At 33.5% G+C, this 14,833-nt stretch overlaps 1 protein-coding gene across 1 annotated transcript in view; it reads left to right on the plus strand.

Moving 5' to 3' along the window:
• LOC106467573 (NADP-dependent malic enzyme-like) overlaps window positions 1-13,032 on the plus strand; it is a 28,588-nt gene extending 15,556 nt beyond the window's left edge. The window contains exons 4-13 of the mRNA XM_013927932.2: window positions 2,199-2,274; window positions 3,737-3,898; window positions 5,975-6,078; window positions 6,694-6,803; window positions 8,219-8,316; window positions 8,870-8,983; window positions 9,352-9,463; window positions 10,689-10,831; window positions 11,145-11,315; window positions 12,088-13,032. Coding sequence (XP_013783386.1) covers window positions 2,199-2,274; window positions 3,737-3,898; window positions 5,975-6,078; window positions 6,694-6,803; window positions 8,219-8,316; window positions 8,870-8,983; window positions 9,352-9,463; window positions 10,689-10,831; window positions 11,145-11,315; window positions 12,088-12,339 — 1,342 coding nt within the window. The 3' untranslated portion in view covers window positions 12,340-13,032. The remainder of the gene's footprint in view (window positions 1-2,198; window positions 2,275-3,736; window positions 3,899-5,974; window positions 6,079-6,693; window positions 6,804-8,218; window positions 8,317-8,869; window positions 8,984-9,351; window positions 9,464-10,688; window positions 10,832-11,144; window positions 11,316-12,087) is intronic.
• Window positions 13,033-14,833: the final 1,801 nt, after the last annotated feature.

Raw genomic sequence — 14,833 nt, forward strand, 5'->3', positions numbered from 1 at the left:
TGTTAAACTTATATTAAAGTTTTTTCATTACCCATTCAAACCGTCTCCAACCATTATTAGTCTCAAAGTGGGTTCTTCGTCATCGAAATTGTAGGATTATACCTCCATCACCTGGCTGAAATTAAACAACAAATGCAAAGAAACGTATTTAATTGGTGGACTTTGTTTTTCATCCATGAAATTAATGGAAACTTACGTAATGCGAAAACTTAAAAGCATAATAACTTGTTTAGTTTAACATTTAGGTTAATAAATAAATCCTTGGAATATTTATGGTTGTATTTCCTTATGACAGTTTTGACCACATATGAAAAATTACATGATATAACACCAACCTTAATATTTGATAGATTGTATGTAAATGAAAATATGATATTAAACACATTATCAGTGGTAACAGACACTTTTTTTCTAAATTTATGACATCATTCTAAAGGGCTTTCTGCTTCTGTTGCCTTTTAGGAGCTAGTCAACTTCTGGGATTCACCGGCAGAAGTCTGCCTGCTTTTATTAGTGATTGCACAAGCATAAGGAAAAATATTATCGCTCAATTAGAAAGCTATGTAGGACTGACTACTGAACTTGAAAAAATGGAACCAAACAAGATAGGGATGGAAGTGGACATATTACTTGATCGGCTAATGATCACATAGTAGACGAAGCCATTTCGACTTCACATGAAGAATAAAATCTCTACATTACTGGCTTCCTCACTTTGTCTATCGAAAGTTTGGTATTTGAATAGAATCTCAGCTTTCGTTATTATATATTTTCTTTATTTAACTTTAGAATACTACTTTTATGATTATTTTACATTTGGAAATTATAGTTCTATTTATTTTGCCAGTGAGGAAGCCAGTAATGTGAGGATTTTATTCTCCATGTGAAGTCGAGACAGCTAAGTCTGCTATGTGATCGTTAACCAATAAAGTGATATATCTACTTCCATACTTGTCTTGTTTGGTCCCTGTTTTTAAGTTCAGTAGCCAGTCCTATATAGCTTTTTTATTTAGCGATATTTTTCCGTATATTTGTTTCTTTACTTTTTATAACATGGTGTAGTGGGTTACGAGGTTATAGAGTGTATTCTAAAGCTTTATAAATTTTACATGGAATAGTAATAAAATGGGTAGTCAAGGATCGTGAAGGCTGTTTTGCTCTATCAAATGATGATAAAAATATAGTTACTGCTAAAACTAGATAGGCGCTAGGCCTGTTGAAGAAAGATGACGAAAGATGAACGAAAATAAGAAATCTCTGTTTTGGCAGTTTGCCAGTTGTCGACCTTGGGGACGCTCTGGATAGCTGAAAAGTGGCATATACACCAGAGATAGAGCGACTATGGCAGGTAACTGTTCATATCTATCTTTTGATGACCTGTAGAGAAGAAAATCCAGATGACTTTTGTATTGCTTTAATATGGGCGTCCGTGCCATCCTTACATAGAGAGTGCTAGCGCACTCTCCAATATATTAGTGTATGATAAACAAGATTTGTGAGCTAAGACGTGCACAAGTTTGTTTAACACGAATATGAGGATTGACTTAATTACTAATGTCCCTGCTTATAATTAACTTAAAGATCTCTTGCTTAAAGCCTACCTTAACTAGTTTTGTTTTAATGCCCATCCATATTCATGGATTGTTCAGTAAAAAAGCGTCTCTTCCTTCATGTAATAAAGTTAAAACCTGGCAAAATAAGGTTTTCAAGATAATGGAATAATACACATGCATAATATTTTGTTTATAACAAAAAAACATAGAAATGTCGTCAGAGGGACAGATTTTTCTGGATTTCTGTTTGTTTGTAGTTAAGCTCAAAGCTATCCAATGGGTTCTCTGTGATCTGCCCATCACAGGTATCGAAAACCGATTTCTAGCGTTGTAAGTCCGCTGACATACCGCTGTGCCACTGGGGGCATTTTTCTGGAGCCAAGCCAAGTGCAAATACCATTGTGTCAAGAGTGAGACTTGCCTGAAAGAAATCTTGGTCTTTATACGGAATAATCTCTAGAAAATATCACTTTTTATAAATGGGATCAACAATAATATAAAAAAGGATTTTAGCTTTCGAATAAAGGAAAAATAAGACACCAGTATTTATGTAGTAGTCTTCTTTGTCATTAAATTTCGTTGTAAGTTAATATTTTGAAGTAACCAGTGTCAATATAAGTTTTTTCTTTTCATTTTTGCTACCAGAGGAATTTTTCTAACTATTCAAGACGCAGGAAGAATTTACGACGTCTTAGGTAACTGGCCGGAAAAGGAAGTGAGGGTAGGTTTTCAGCAGTACAGAAAGATAACACAGGCCTGTGAATACTCCATAAAAGTTCTTTTGGTTTTAATAACGGATTTTCCATAATTCAGATACGCAGATTTCGAAAATAACAGTTATTTTTTCTATCACGTAAGGATGTTTTACAAATCTGGAAAAAAAACTCTTCCTTAGATAAAATTATTATTTCCTTTACCACAATGAACATTTTTTATTATTATGTTTCTTAATAAAAATGGAAACAAACTGAAAAAAGGGAAGAACACTGTTGTCAAACGAATATGCATCCTCATTCCTTCTGATTTTTTTGGTGAAATTTCGTCTTTTAGTCTCAAAACTACGTGTTATTGTCTTTCTTTTATATATTGCGTTATGACGTTTTATGTAAAATTTGTACGTGATGGAGAAAAATGGATATCGTTTTCGGATTGAGCGTACAGGAATTATTGTAGAACATGTAAAATGTTCAAGATAATAAAACCATCGCAGGCCTGTGTGATACATAAAAAAATGTAATCAAGCTAAAAAATAAAAAACATGCATGAAAGTTGTGTTATTAAAACTTATAACTCCTCGGAGAGCCCTGGCGGTGTATGCCATGTTTGGTTAAAGTGTAGGCGTGAAAAACAGACATAGAGACGACACTAGTGCATTAAATGATTCGATTGTTGAACAGTACAGATCAATATATTTCCACTTTTCTATTTCCCCATATTATTTATTTAAGTTTCGTTTTATAGCTGGATGATAGGAGGTTACATTGTTTGTTATGGAATTATACATCGCAATATTTATATTCTGTCGTATTTAATGCTTGTGTGCATTATCTGATGTAGATCGTCAGTCGATAAGATTTAAGATCAATAATCCAATTTGTAATTTTTTGGATTTCTTAACTTTTGATTGATACATCCCCATAACAGCCATGGATGATGAATGGATAATGAAGCGTCATTTCTTTGTATGTTAATATCTGGAAAAAGTAGTAACAATAAGTAGCAATTTGGAGAGCATGGGCTGACTGAACGAGCAAATAGTACATAAACTCTAACACAATCAATTATGCATGCACTAAAATCGCCCAAGACAAAAAACACTAGATGCAGAACAGCTGCAAAAGGTAGAAACTTGGAGGAAAAAGTATGTGGGGGAAATAAGCCATATGTAACTAGAGATAACCAGTTTCTTCGATTAAGTTCCAAATTGCAAGAGAAAAAAATTACACAAGCAACTGAAAACAACAGTAAAACATGCTTTACTAAAACATGTACTTCTGGAAGCGCTATCAGACATCAAATATGTATCTTAATAAGTATATTAAAAATAAGTATCATAATTTTTATATATGGATATATTGTGTATGTGTTTATAACTCTTTCTTTGTTTTTGTTTAACAGAGCATTGAAATTTTGAATTTTCGATATAATCAAACTAGCCTAATTGTTACTGATATTTTGCGTAGGCCATAGTTGTGACGGACGGAGAGAGGATTCTGGGATTAGGAGATCTGGGAGCCAATGGTATGGGCATTCCAGTGGGGAAGCTAGCCCTTTACACGGCACTGGCAGGGGTCCCCCCAAATAAAACGCTTCCGGTGACGTTGGATGTGGGAACCAACAATGAGGTAAGATTACATTTAGTTAAACACCATCTCTGCTGTTGAATGTGGGAACCAACAATGAGGTAAGATTACATTTAGTTAAACACCATCTCTGCTGTTGAATGTGGGAACCAACAAGAGGTAAGATTACATTTAGTTAAACACCATCTCTACTGTTGGATGTGGGAACCAACAATGAGGTAAGATTACATTTAGTTAAACACCATCTCTGCTGTTGAATGTGGGAACCAACAATGAGGTAAGATTACATTTAGTTAAACACCATCTCTACTGTTGGATGTGGGAACCAACAATGAGGTAAGATTACATTTAGTTAAACACCATCTCTGCTGTTGAATGTGGGAACCAACAATGAGGTAAGATTACATTTAGTTAAACACCATCTCTACTGTTGGATGTGGGAACCAACAATGAGGTAAGATTACATTTAGTTAAACACCATCTCTGCTGTTGAACGTGAAAACTATTAATGAAACTCACAAGTGAATGTTTTACAGACAAAAATTTCCCGCGACCTTCCTCTTGTTAAAAATATAGCAACGATAAGATTTTGTACTTATTAGTTTTAGCTAGTTAAACACTTCTCGTGACGTTGCATGTAACAAGGAACAAAGTAAACCTTTCGTGAATACACTTTGACTTAAACAGAATCACTAATTTTTCCCGTAAGGTTTTGGCGATCGTATGTCAATCGTTGTCCTGGTAATCTATATGATCACTTAAGTCTTGAGTATAAACTTATTACTATTTTTATAATTGTTGTTATTAGATTGTACTTTCGAACTAGTTTATAACCTGCTGCCATCTTCAGTGAGGTCCTGAAATGGACTGGTTTATTTTTTTATTTGGGGGGGGGGAGTAGTAGACGGAATGGTGTACTAACCATTTATCTGGGGTCTTCCCAGTTTTGGCTTCAATCAACTAACTGTCTGAATGTTTTCAAGAGGGGTTACCAAGATTTTGCTGATTACTGAGCTAAGTTGATGGAATGTGTTATGAGCTAAGTAGATGTCAAATATTTCTTTTTCTCGTGCCATTATATGGTCTTCTCTGGTAAGTTGAGTTATTGCACATAAATCAGTATTAGTCTTTTTACCTATTATGACGTTGGATTTTAATGTTTGTTGATATTTCGTTTCTCAAACTTATTGAAGTCCACATTTACAAGATATGATGTAAATAGTGGTTTGGTGCAATCTAACTGTTATCGTATTGTGTTCTGACTTCATGTTGTTTACATATTCCCTATAGTTTTTCATGAAGCCATAGAAACTTTTGTCATAGGGTAATACGGCTGCACGGTTGTGATAATTTCGCCTTGCTTGTTCTTCTTTAGTTTTTTCTTCTTCTTAACCATATTTTGCATAGCAAATCTTAATCATTCTATAAGCTAGACATAGTTTATGACAACTTACTTTACATTGTTGGAGTTATTCACTACAGATATCTACCAGTAGCTGTGACTTTCCTCTAAACTATTGTAACCATCAATTCCAAGAATGTGAGCTTCTTATTTTTCTACTTCAACTGTGAATTGTATCGCTGGATGTTGTCTACTCGAGCTTTATCAATTATGGAATTTTGTAGCCATGTTACAAATGTTCGATGCTTCCTTGAAACCATTCATATAGTAAACTATTGTAACCATCAATTCCAAGAATGTAGCTTCTTATTTTTCTACTTCAACTGTGAATTGTATCACTGGATGTTGTCTACTCGAGCGTTATCAATTATGGAATTTTGTAGCCATATTACAAATGTTCGATGCTTCCTTGAAACCATTCATATAGTAAATTAACTCAGTTCTAACGCAGGAGATTCCAGATGAATGTATAGCATGAAGACCCCGGATCGAATTCCAGTTACTCCACTTTTGAAAAACCACATAAACTAAACATTTGATCTAAAAGTTATAATTTTCAACAAATGAACTAATAAGAAAATGAAAATTTGCTTCTTATTTATAATATTTCTATTTGCACTCTATTTTTTAATAGTTTTAAATGTTCTTTAGTTAATGTGTGAGTGTGTACATATAGACTTGTTGTGTATCGTTCTAAAGAGTTTTACGTTCATCAGAAACTTCTGAGTGATCCCTATTATATCGGGATGCGTCACAAGAGGATTCGTGGTCGAGAGTATGATGATTTCATCGAAGAGTTCATGGAAGCTGCTATCAAAAGGTAAACAGGAACTATGAATATCACGTAAACAATTTGCTTGATAAACCGCTACATAATAATTGTCTGGTGTAAGGATTTTGTATTTGTTTGAACGACGAATATTACTTATTTTTTGTGAAAGGTTATAAGCAAAACTTAAGCGTGATTAAGGTTATAACTTAATTAAACAAGTCGTTTTGGCCTTAAAGTGTTGCAGCCTGACATTACTATAGTTTAAAGCATTTGTTTCGGAAATCAGAATGACATGTATATGCTAAATTCTCTGTATGTAGGTCTCTGGGTTAGAGTTTGCATAGTCTTTAGTCGTAATATCTTGATCACGGTTATGATTTAGTTTTGTTGAAGGTGTCATCATTGAAAGTTTCTTTTCTGAATTTTATACCACTTAAATTCATCCTTTGTTGTCAGTATTGAGAGTTTATTCTCTGTTAGTCATACTAAGTAGATGTATCCGTTGTTGTTAAGATTGATTTTTCTTCATTGTTTGTCTTAATACAAAAGTTTAAAATTTATTGAACTTTGAAAATTGACCCAGTGTCTATCTTTACCTTTGAAATGCAAACATAAACAAACTTATAGTCTAGCAAAGTGAATATTTTGTTTGCACCTTGTTAGGTTTGGAAGGTCGTGTTTGATTCAGTTTGAAGACTTTGGTAACGAAAACGCCTTCAGGCTCTTGAAGAAATTCCAGGAACGTTACAGTACCTTCAATGACGATATACAAGGTAATTTAGTTAAATCGTGTATTACGCAAATTTTATGGTTGGTTCAGGTGTATAGTATTTTATTTTCTACCCTGTGAGGCCTATTTTATCTATTTTTTTCGCTTTTCCAAGCAGGACTGATGAGCCGTGAAACTAGTTTGTTGCAGTGGAAGTAGCGAATCAATAAATAAATTAGACCTCTATATCATCTTTTCTTCAATGAAATTCACATTTTGATCCAGAAAAGAAATTAACTAATTAACTTCCAAAAATTACTCTTAGACATATTAAAATAGACATTCTTTGTAGAACTTGGACATTGTAAAATAGACATTCTTTGTAGAACTTGGACATTGTAAAATAGACATTCTCTGTAGAACTTGGACATTGTAAAATAGACATTCTCTGTAGAACTTGGACATTGTAAAATAGACATTCTTTGTGAAATACATTTATTAACCAGTCCAGTGCTTCAGGCATAAACATTCAAGACATAAAAAGTGGTTTAATGAAATGATATATAACTCAGTTGTAGAGCACTGTTTTTGTTAACTAGAGGTCCTGCGTACAAATTCCACTTCCTTAGTCTATTTTTCACTTATCGCCTTTTTACTTAAAATTTATTATTTAAGTTGTACATAGTAAAGGTGATGCTCTTAAATAATGCATGTGTAGTTTCTTATGAAGGGTGGGCTTGTTAGTGTATGTTTTCTTCTCTTTTTTTTTTTGTCATCAATTTGGAAATTTATAAAATTGTATAATTCTATAGCATTAACCATTACTGTTATGTAAGATTTTTAAGCCAAGAAGTCGAAAATGTCAAGTAACCGTGTTTGTGTGAAGTATTTTAAATATGTTTAACAATTTCACGAATTATATTAATCGCAGTATGGCTAAAGTTTTATCTTTTTCTCCATATATATGTGTGTTCTGTATGCGACCCCTAGCGTAGCATTTTAATGTGATAGTTTTGATTCTTACAACGTTTAAGTTGTTCACATAAAATGAGAAATTAATAATAATGACAACACATTTCATAAGGATTATTTGAGGGTTACGTTTGTGCTTGGAATACTCAAATATATCATATATGAAATAAGGTCAACTAAAGTACATGATTTAGAAAAGAAAAAAAAAAGTCTAGTCTAGAAATTAGACTATTGAAGATAAATCAGCTTAAAAACTAGTTTTTTTCGTTTCTTGGTGGCGATATTCCGAGCAAACCAAAAACAAACCTGTGGGTTTGGAGGCAAACTATTCTTGTCTATATAGTTTGTCACCACCAAAGAAATCTAAAAATCAAACTAAAGTTTTTTAAGGTGATTTATTTCCAACAGTCTAATATCTTAAATAACATAATGTGCTGTGAACTCGCTCGGTTTTAATTCTTATATGTTATTTTCTTTCTGAGAACTGTTTAAACTTTTTCCTATTAGGGACAGCATCCGTCGCTGTAGCAGGAATTCTCGCAAGTTTGAAGATTACAGATTTAAAATTGTCGCAGAACGTGTTTTTATTCCAAGGGGCAGGAGAAGTAAGTTTGATTTATTATGGATGTTCTAAAACTATAGAGAATTCAGGATGTATCCCAGAGTTCGATATGAGGTCTGCTATATATGCACTCAATTTTCTTTGGTAAATTCGTGAAAATTATTTATGTCTTACTGATAGAAATCTTTGTTTTAATAAATTCGAAGGATTGTAGAATTATGTGAAAACGTACTGTCGGTGGATGCCTAATTTTTTAAAAATATGTAAATTAATTGAATTAATCTCTTCAATCACGTGTTCATAAAGTGATGCCACTTTTAACAATTATAATAGATAAAATGCATCTTGGAGGAAGAGAGACGTAACAGTTAACTTTCCTATATATATATAAAACGTGTGTGTTAAAGATTTATTTGGTGAAAAATAAAAGACGCGCACACACACACATATCATTAAACAGTTGGACCGATGTATAATATCCAATAGTGAATTCGACGAAATTTCACAACATTATTCACATACGTAAATTAGTTTAGGTGACTATGTGGTGAAGAAAAACGGACTCAAATCTCCATAGTTAACTTTTCTGTTCACAGGCGGCACTGGGAACTGCCGATCTGCTGGTAATGGCGATGGAACAAGAAGGTGTTAGTCGTGTAGAAGCCACACGCCGGATATGGATGGTTGATTCTAAAGGTCTAATTGTAAAGGTGATTATTATGTTTGTAGAAGTTACTGCTTTAATTTGTTTATGAAAGGCCTTTTTATGTATGTCAAAAACATACAAAAAATACACACATCAACAATTTAAAAATGTCACATACATTGGTATTTTATTTTAATTACGGTATTTGATTACTTAAAAGCGATTGCATGAATTAGTTTTATTATTATAGATATTTGTATATTTGTTAGACAACACAAGTCATAGCCAATAGTACGTAAATCCAGCTTGTTTTTAAGCATTTGGAATAAATGACTTATAAATTGCCAATTATTTTAGGTACAAAAAGCAGTGTTTAGAATGTAAAACGAAATGCTTCTTTTTTTTACTGATAAACTTTTATTTGAATTTCAGAATCGAGAAACAGGTGGCATAACGGAGCACAAAGCTCGTTTTACTCAGGAGCACGAGCATCTGACCAACTTGGAAGATATTGTGAAAACCATAAAACCGACTGTTTTAATAGGTAAGGTTAATGATTGATTCATAATAGTAATTCTTTAAATACTTATAGTTTAAATATAGCTATTCAAAGCCAAAGTTTGCAAAGAAAATAGATAAATAACCATTCGGTGAAAGAGAGACAATGTAGCTAGAGATATTTCTGCCTTTCACGTTATTTTAAATTTGTTTCCAAATATTACATTCCACGCTACTTTCCATTATTTAGTAAACGTCTGTATTTACATAAGTATGTTTGTGGATATGTAACCAGCACCCTCTTTCGTTTTCCGTCTATTCTCCGTCTTTTTTTTTTTAGATTCAATGTATCTATTATAAATTTATATTTTATCGTATCTGTTAATTCAGTTTGTTTATAACTCTACCTGTCTGTTATTTAAGAAAATGTTTTATCTTGTACTCCATTAATTTCTCCTGGAAATATATAGAAATTGTTAATATCTCCATAAGAAACAAAAATAGGCGAAACGACTTTTATCACATCTTCACTATACGTTGCTCTTTTTTCATACGGTACCATAATGTAGCTTCACGTATTTATATCTTATATTAACATTATTTCATGTCTGTGTTTCATCATCTATATTGATAATTTCCTATTGTTTCTCTGTTACCACAGTATCTTCGTTTTAAATCTAACCCGCAGCTTTTTTTCTGTTTCTCTGCTATCAACACATTGTATATTTAGTGTATAAATGCTTTCCAGCCTGTTTATTTTTTCCTTTGTTATTACGCATTTCCCCCTGTTTGCTTAATATTTTCGTCTGCCTGTAACGTACATTCATATTAATTTTCAAGATGTATTAGGCCAAGCATTGTCTAGTGTTTCATGCTGGGTTGCGTATCGGAAAACTCGAGGTATATCACTGAAGACGCTGTCGCACTTTCAGCTCTTGGTGCGTTATAATAGTGATAGTCATTTCCGTTTCAGGCAAAGCCCTTTTAACTGCTGGTGCTGGAGACTTTCTTCTCATCTGGTGTTTAAAAGTTGATTTAGGAAGGCTATATCTGAACCTTAGTTGTCTCCGTCCTAGTCGTTTAGCCCATGTTTGCATGAGAGTCCGTTCAAGTTAAAAATACCAATAGTATATACTTTAAAATACTTACCAAGTTTTTTAACTGTATTCCTCGTTGTTTTATGTTTTCCAAACTTCGATGTCAAAGGAAAGTTACAAATACTGATCCAACGTTAAATCCCTCCCGTAATTAACCCTTGTTCGTCATTTCAGGTGCATCTGCCCAAAAAGGTGTGTTTTCTGAAAGCATTCTTCGTACCATGGCAGAGAACAATGAGCGACCTGTAATATTTGCTCTCAGTAATCCCACTGACAAGGCCGAGTGTACGGCAGAACAAGCTTATACGTTCACTGAGGTAACTGAGTTTTCAAGTAATATTTTTTACTTCATGATTTTGCTCAGTATGAATCTAATAGTTACCATCTGTCTACAAAACACTTGATTACGTAATTCTTAAGAAATCACAGCATCATTTAGAAAAATAGATGTTACTAGTATTGATAACCTGTTTGATCATGAATCTTATATGCTGTACTCAATTTACTCACTAGATGGAGCCAGCTTTTATATCCTGTATTTCAATTCAAGCTTAAGCTTAATTATATATTTTTTACCTTTTAGTTTTAAAATGTTTATTGTTTTAGAATATTTGGTACATTATCTTTTAGGGTAGGTGTGTGTTTGCCAGTGGAAGTCCGTTTGACCCAGTCACAATTGAAGATCAAACGTTCTACCCCGGACAAGGCAATAATGCGTATATCTTTCCCGGGGTGGCGCTAGCAGTCATTGAGTGTGGTGTTCACACAATCGCAGACCAAGTATTTTTGGTAGCTGCAAAGGTGAGTTAGTCAGATACCATTTTGTTTTCTTGAATTATTACTGGACACAATAGGATTTCGGTTTTTATTGCCTTTAAGTTACTATTCGAGTTCTCTGTAATGTTAATTACTTCTGTGCTTTTAATTGGCCCGTTGAAATATTACATAGTTGTGTTCTAATGACACCATTTGTTTTTCGGAGTGTTGAGGGATTCGTCGAAATCCAGTTTATATGATTGTATAGCTCAATTTTTATGTCTTAAACATCGTTTGTGTGCTCACTCAGAGTGAAGCACTCGGTGCTCTTGTAATTATCTTATCTGGCAGGAGGAAACATGGTGACAAGTGGAAGAGAGAGACTATCACCAGAAACTGTGATAGTTACTATTCCTTCATGGGATACTTGCTTCACTTCGAACTTAAGCATACCAAGAAGTTAGATTACCTGTGTTTAGTGTTACTGGCCCGTTCTTAGTTATATTCAGTTATTAGAAGTTTCTTATTTATATAATCCGGATACTTGTTTCACTGTTTTTTCTACTCTTCTTTAAAATAAATGATCTAATTAGAATCATGGCAATCAAAAGTTGGATTATTTACAAATATTAAATCGAACTGCAAAAGTGATAATTGCTCAGCATTAGTTTTTGGTCTAATTGCTATGACTTATAAATTTTTCTTTGTAGTATAATATTTATCAGTTTATTTTTAAATTTTAATTGTATTTTCATATATAGCTTTTATTAGGTAATATAATTTTTTTTTTCATTCATTGTCGTTGTAAATCATTTAGGCTCTAGCAAATCAGGTAAAACAGGAGGACCTTGAGGAAGGCCGTCTCTATCCACCTTTAAAGAATATCCGTGATGTTTCTGTTCAAATTGCTGCTAAGGTAGCGCAGTTTCTCTACGTAGAAGGGATGGCTACACGTAGGCCTGAACCTGACGACAAAGTTGCCTTTTTACGAAGTAAACAGTACACTGCCGATTACGAAATGGCCACGTCCCACAGGCACCCTGTCACCAGCAAGGGCTTGCATCACTAGACAACCATTTTTCGTTACCTTAGTTACTAAAAGTATGGCAGGGATTACTTTTGATGAAATCAATTGGATGGGTGTTTTTATGTACCAGAACAATAGATTGGGAGGTATTATTTATTAGGCATAATATAAGAAAATTAGATTTAACGGGCTAAGATTTTGATTGACTAGTTTGCAATTAACTTACACAAGGGGGAAGTGATATAACTGGTACTAGTTAGTAAGTCGAGAAAGTACACAGATAAAATTTTATTTAAGCTTGTTAGTAGCAGGTTAGGACAATTATGATGTTAACATAGATTTGATCATGAATCACTATTATCTAGATATTATAAGCTATGATATCTATGTAACAATGAGCTAGCGGTTAAAAAACTGTATGTGTTTATGGCAGTGTTTAACGTATTGTTCAAGAGTTTGTCCGTAATACACTAATATTATATATTCTTTGCTGTGAGTCACATATCTTAATTATCATTGATGTATTATGGTGATATATATGCGTTATTGTTAAATTTTCTGCTGTTTTATTTTGAAATTTTAAATATGTTTGTGTCAAGAAATTTCGTCTGTTATATTTCAACACCGTCTGATTGCTATACAATGTGTTATATCGTCGTAGCATGCAAGGAATTTTATTTACATTTTTTTTCATGTATATCAAATGGATTAAAATAAAAATCATGCCAGTCTCAAGCTGTTTCCTCCCTCTGTTTCTATGGAAACCGTGTTGTTTAACCGGGCAATTGAATGTTATAGGATAGATATGAAGTTAAGAAACACGTTTTAACAAATTTCATAGGCAGGCAAGCATGTTAAAAATTTCGCATAAAATGCCAATAAATCGTGGATACACAGAACAGGTTTTACGTTTTAATTAGCTGACAAGCAAAGTTTGAATGATTCATTGAGCAGCAACAAAGGGATTAGTTTCAATAAAAAATTCTATTCAGAGATTCTTAAATATTTCAAGATATATGAATACTAGAATTACGTCTACTGTTTACTGTTTTGTTAGATATATTTGCAAAAATGACATCACTTGTTATTGGTGTATAATACCAAACGAAACCAATAACAATAATATTTTTATAAAGACTTCCACCATTATTCAAAATTAACGTGGGAAAGAACGTCTTTGGTGGTTTTCTTCAGCAGCATCAAACAATACATAAACAACCGTGGAGAGATTAGAGGCTTAAGGTGAATGGAAACGATTTATGTGAGTAACGTGAAGAAACGTGAGCTATTAAGTTACGGTGTTATATTCAGCTGTCAGGCAATAAAACATAATCTGTTGGTCCTAAAGCTATTACGTAACAGCAGTTTAATTAATTGTGAAGCAGTTTTCTATTTAACAATGAGCCAGCAGATAAAAGATCTATTTAACTTTAAGACAACAAATAATGTTTTATTTAATATTTTATTTTGAGTTTACTTTCTGATTAATTTTATTATATTACAAGTTACAGCTTTTACAGTAAGTAGGCCCAGCATGGCCAGGTGGTTAAGGTGCTCGACTCGCAATCTGTGGGGTCGCGGGTTCGAATCCCCGTCACACCAAACATGCTTGCCCTTTCAGCCTTGGGGGCATTATAATATGACAGTCAATCCCACTATTCGTTGGTAAAAGAGTAGCCCAAAAGTTGGCGGTGGGTGGTAATGACTAGCTGCCTTCCCTCTAGTCTTACACTGCTAAATTAGGAACGGCTAGCGCAGATAGCCGTCGTGTAGCTTTGCGCGAAAATCCATAACAAACAAACAGTAAGTAAGTAAGATTTGTTTTAGAGCCAGTAATCGAAACGTCGTACCTGTTCTAAAAACAAATCTTACTTACTATAAAAGCTGTAACTTGTAATATAATGTTTTGGCAATAAATGCCAATGATTAATATAACATTGAGATAACAAGTAACAGTAGTTTTGGTGTTTACAAAGAAAAAAACTTGACTAGTTATACTCTACAAAAAAAAAAAACCTTCTCAGGGGTTAAATGGTTTCAGTTCTTTAGTCTGTATTGCAAAGTTTAAGAACTGATTTTTTTTGCTATATTAGTCGTTTGGAAAATTAACTGGTGTACTTAGTAGACACGTTTTCTATATTAAAAGCACATACACCTTCTGTCTCCAGAATTCACTGGAAGTTATAACAAATTTTGCCTCATATTTCAGCACTGATGTCTGAAACAAGAAACTCCAAAACAAAACACTAAGAAACCTATTTTTTTTATCTAGTCCGGCACGGTCTATAATTAACAATCCGGACTAAAATAATTGCGCTTCACACTTTGGGGTCCTGGGTATCCCACTATTCGATTAGAGTAGTCCACGAGTTGGAGATTAGTAATATTTACTAGCTGCCTTGGCCCGGCATGGCCAGGTGGTTAGGGCGCTCGACTCGCAATCTGAGGGTCGCGGGTTCGAATCCCCGTCGCACCAAACATGCTCGCCCTTTCAGCCGTGGGGACGTTATAATGTGACGGTCAATCCCACTATTCG

Source organism: Limulus polyphemus, unplaced genomic scaffold, assembly GCF_000517525.1.
Source record: "Limulus polyphemus unplaced genomic scaffold, Limulus_polyphemus-2.1.2 Scaffold2667, whole genome shotgun sequence".
In the NCBI taxonomy this organism is placed as follows: Eukaryota; Metazoa; Arthropoda; class Merostomata; order Xiphosura; family Limulidae; genus Limulus; species Limulus polyphemus.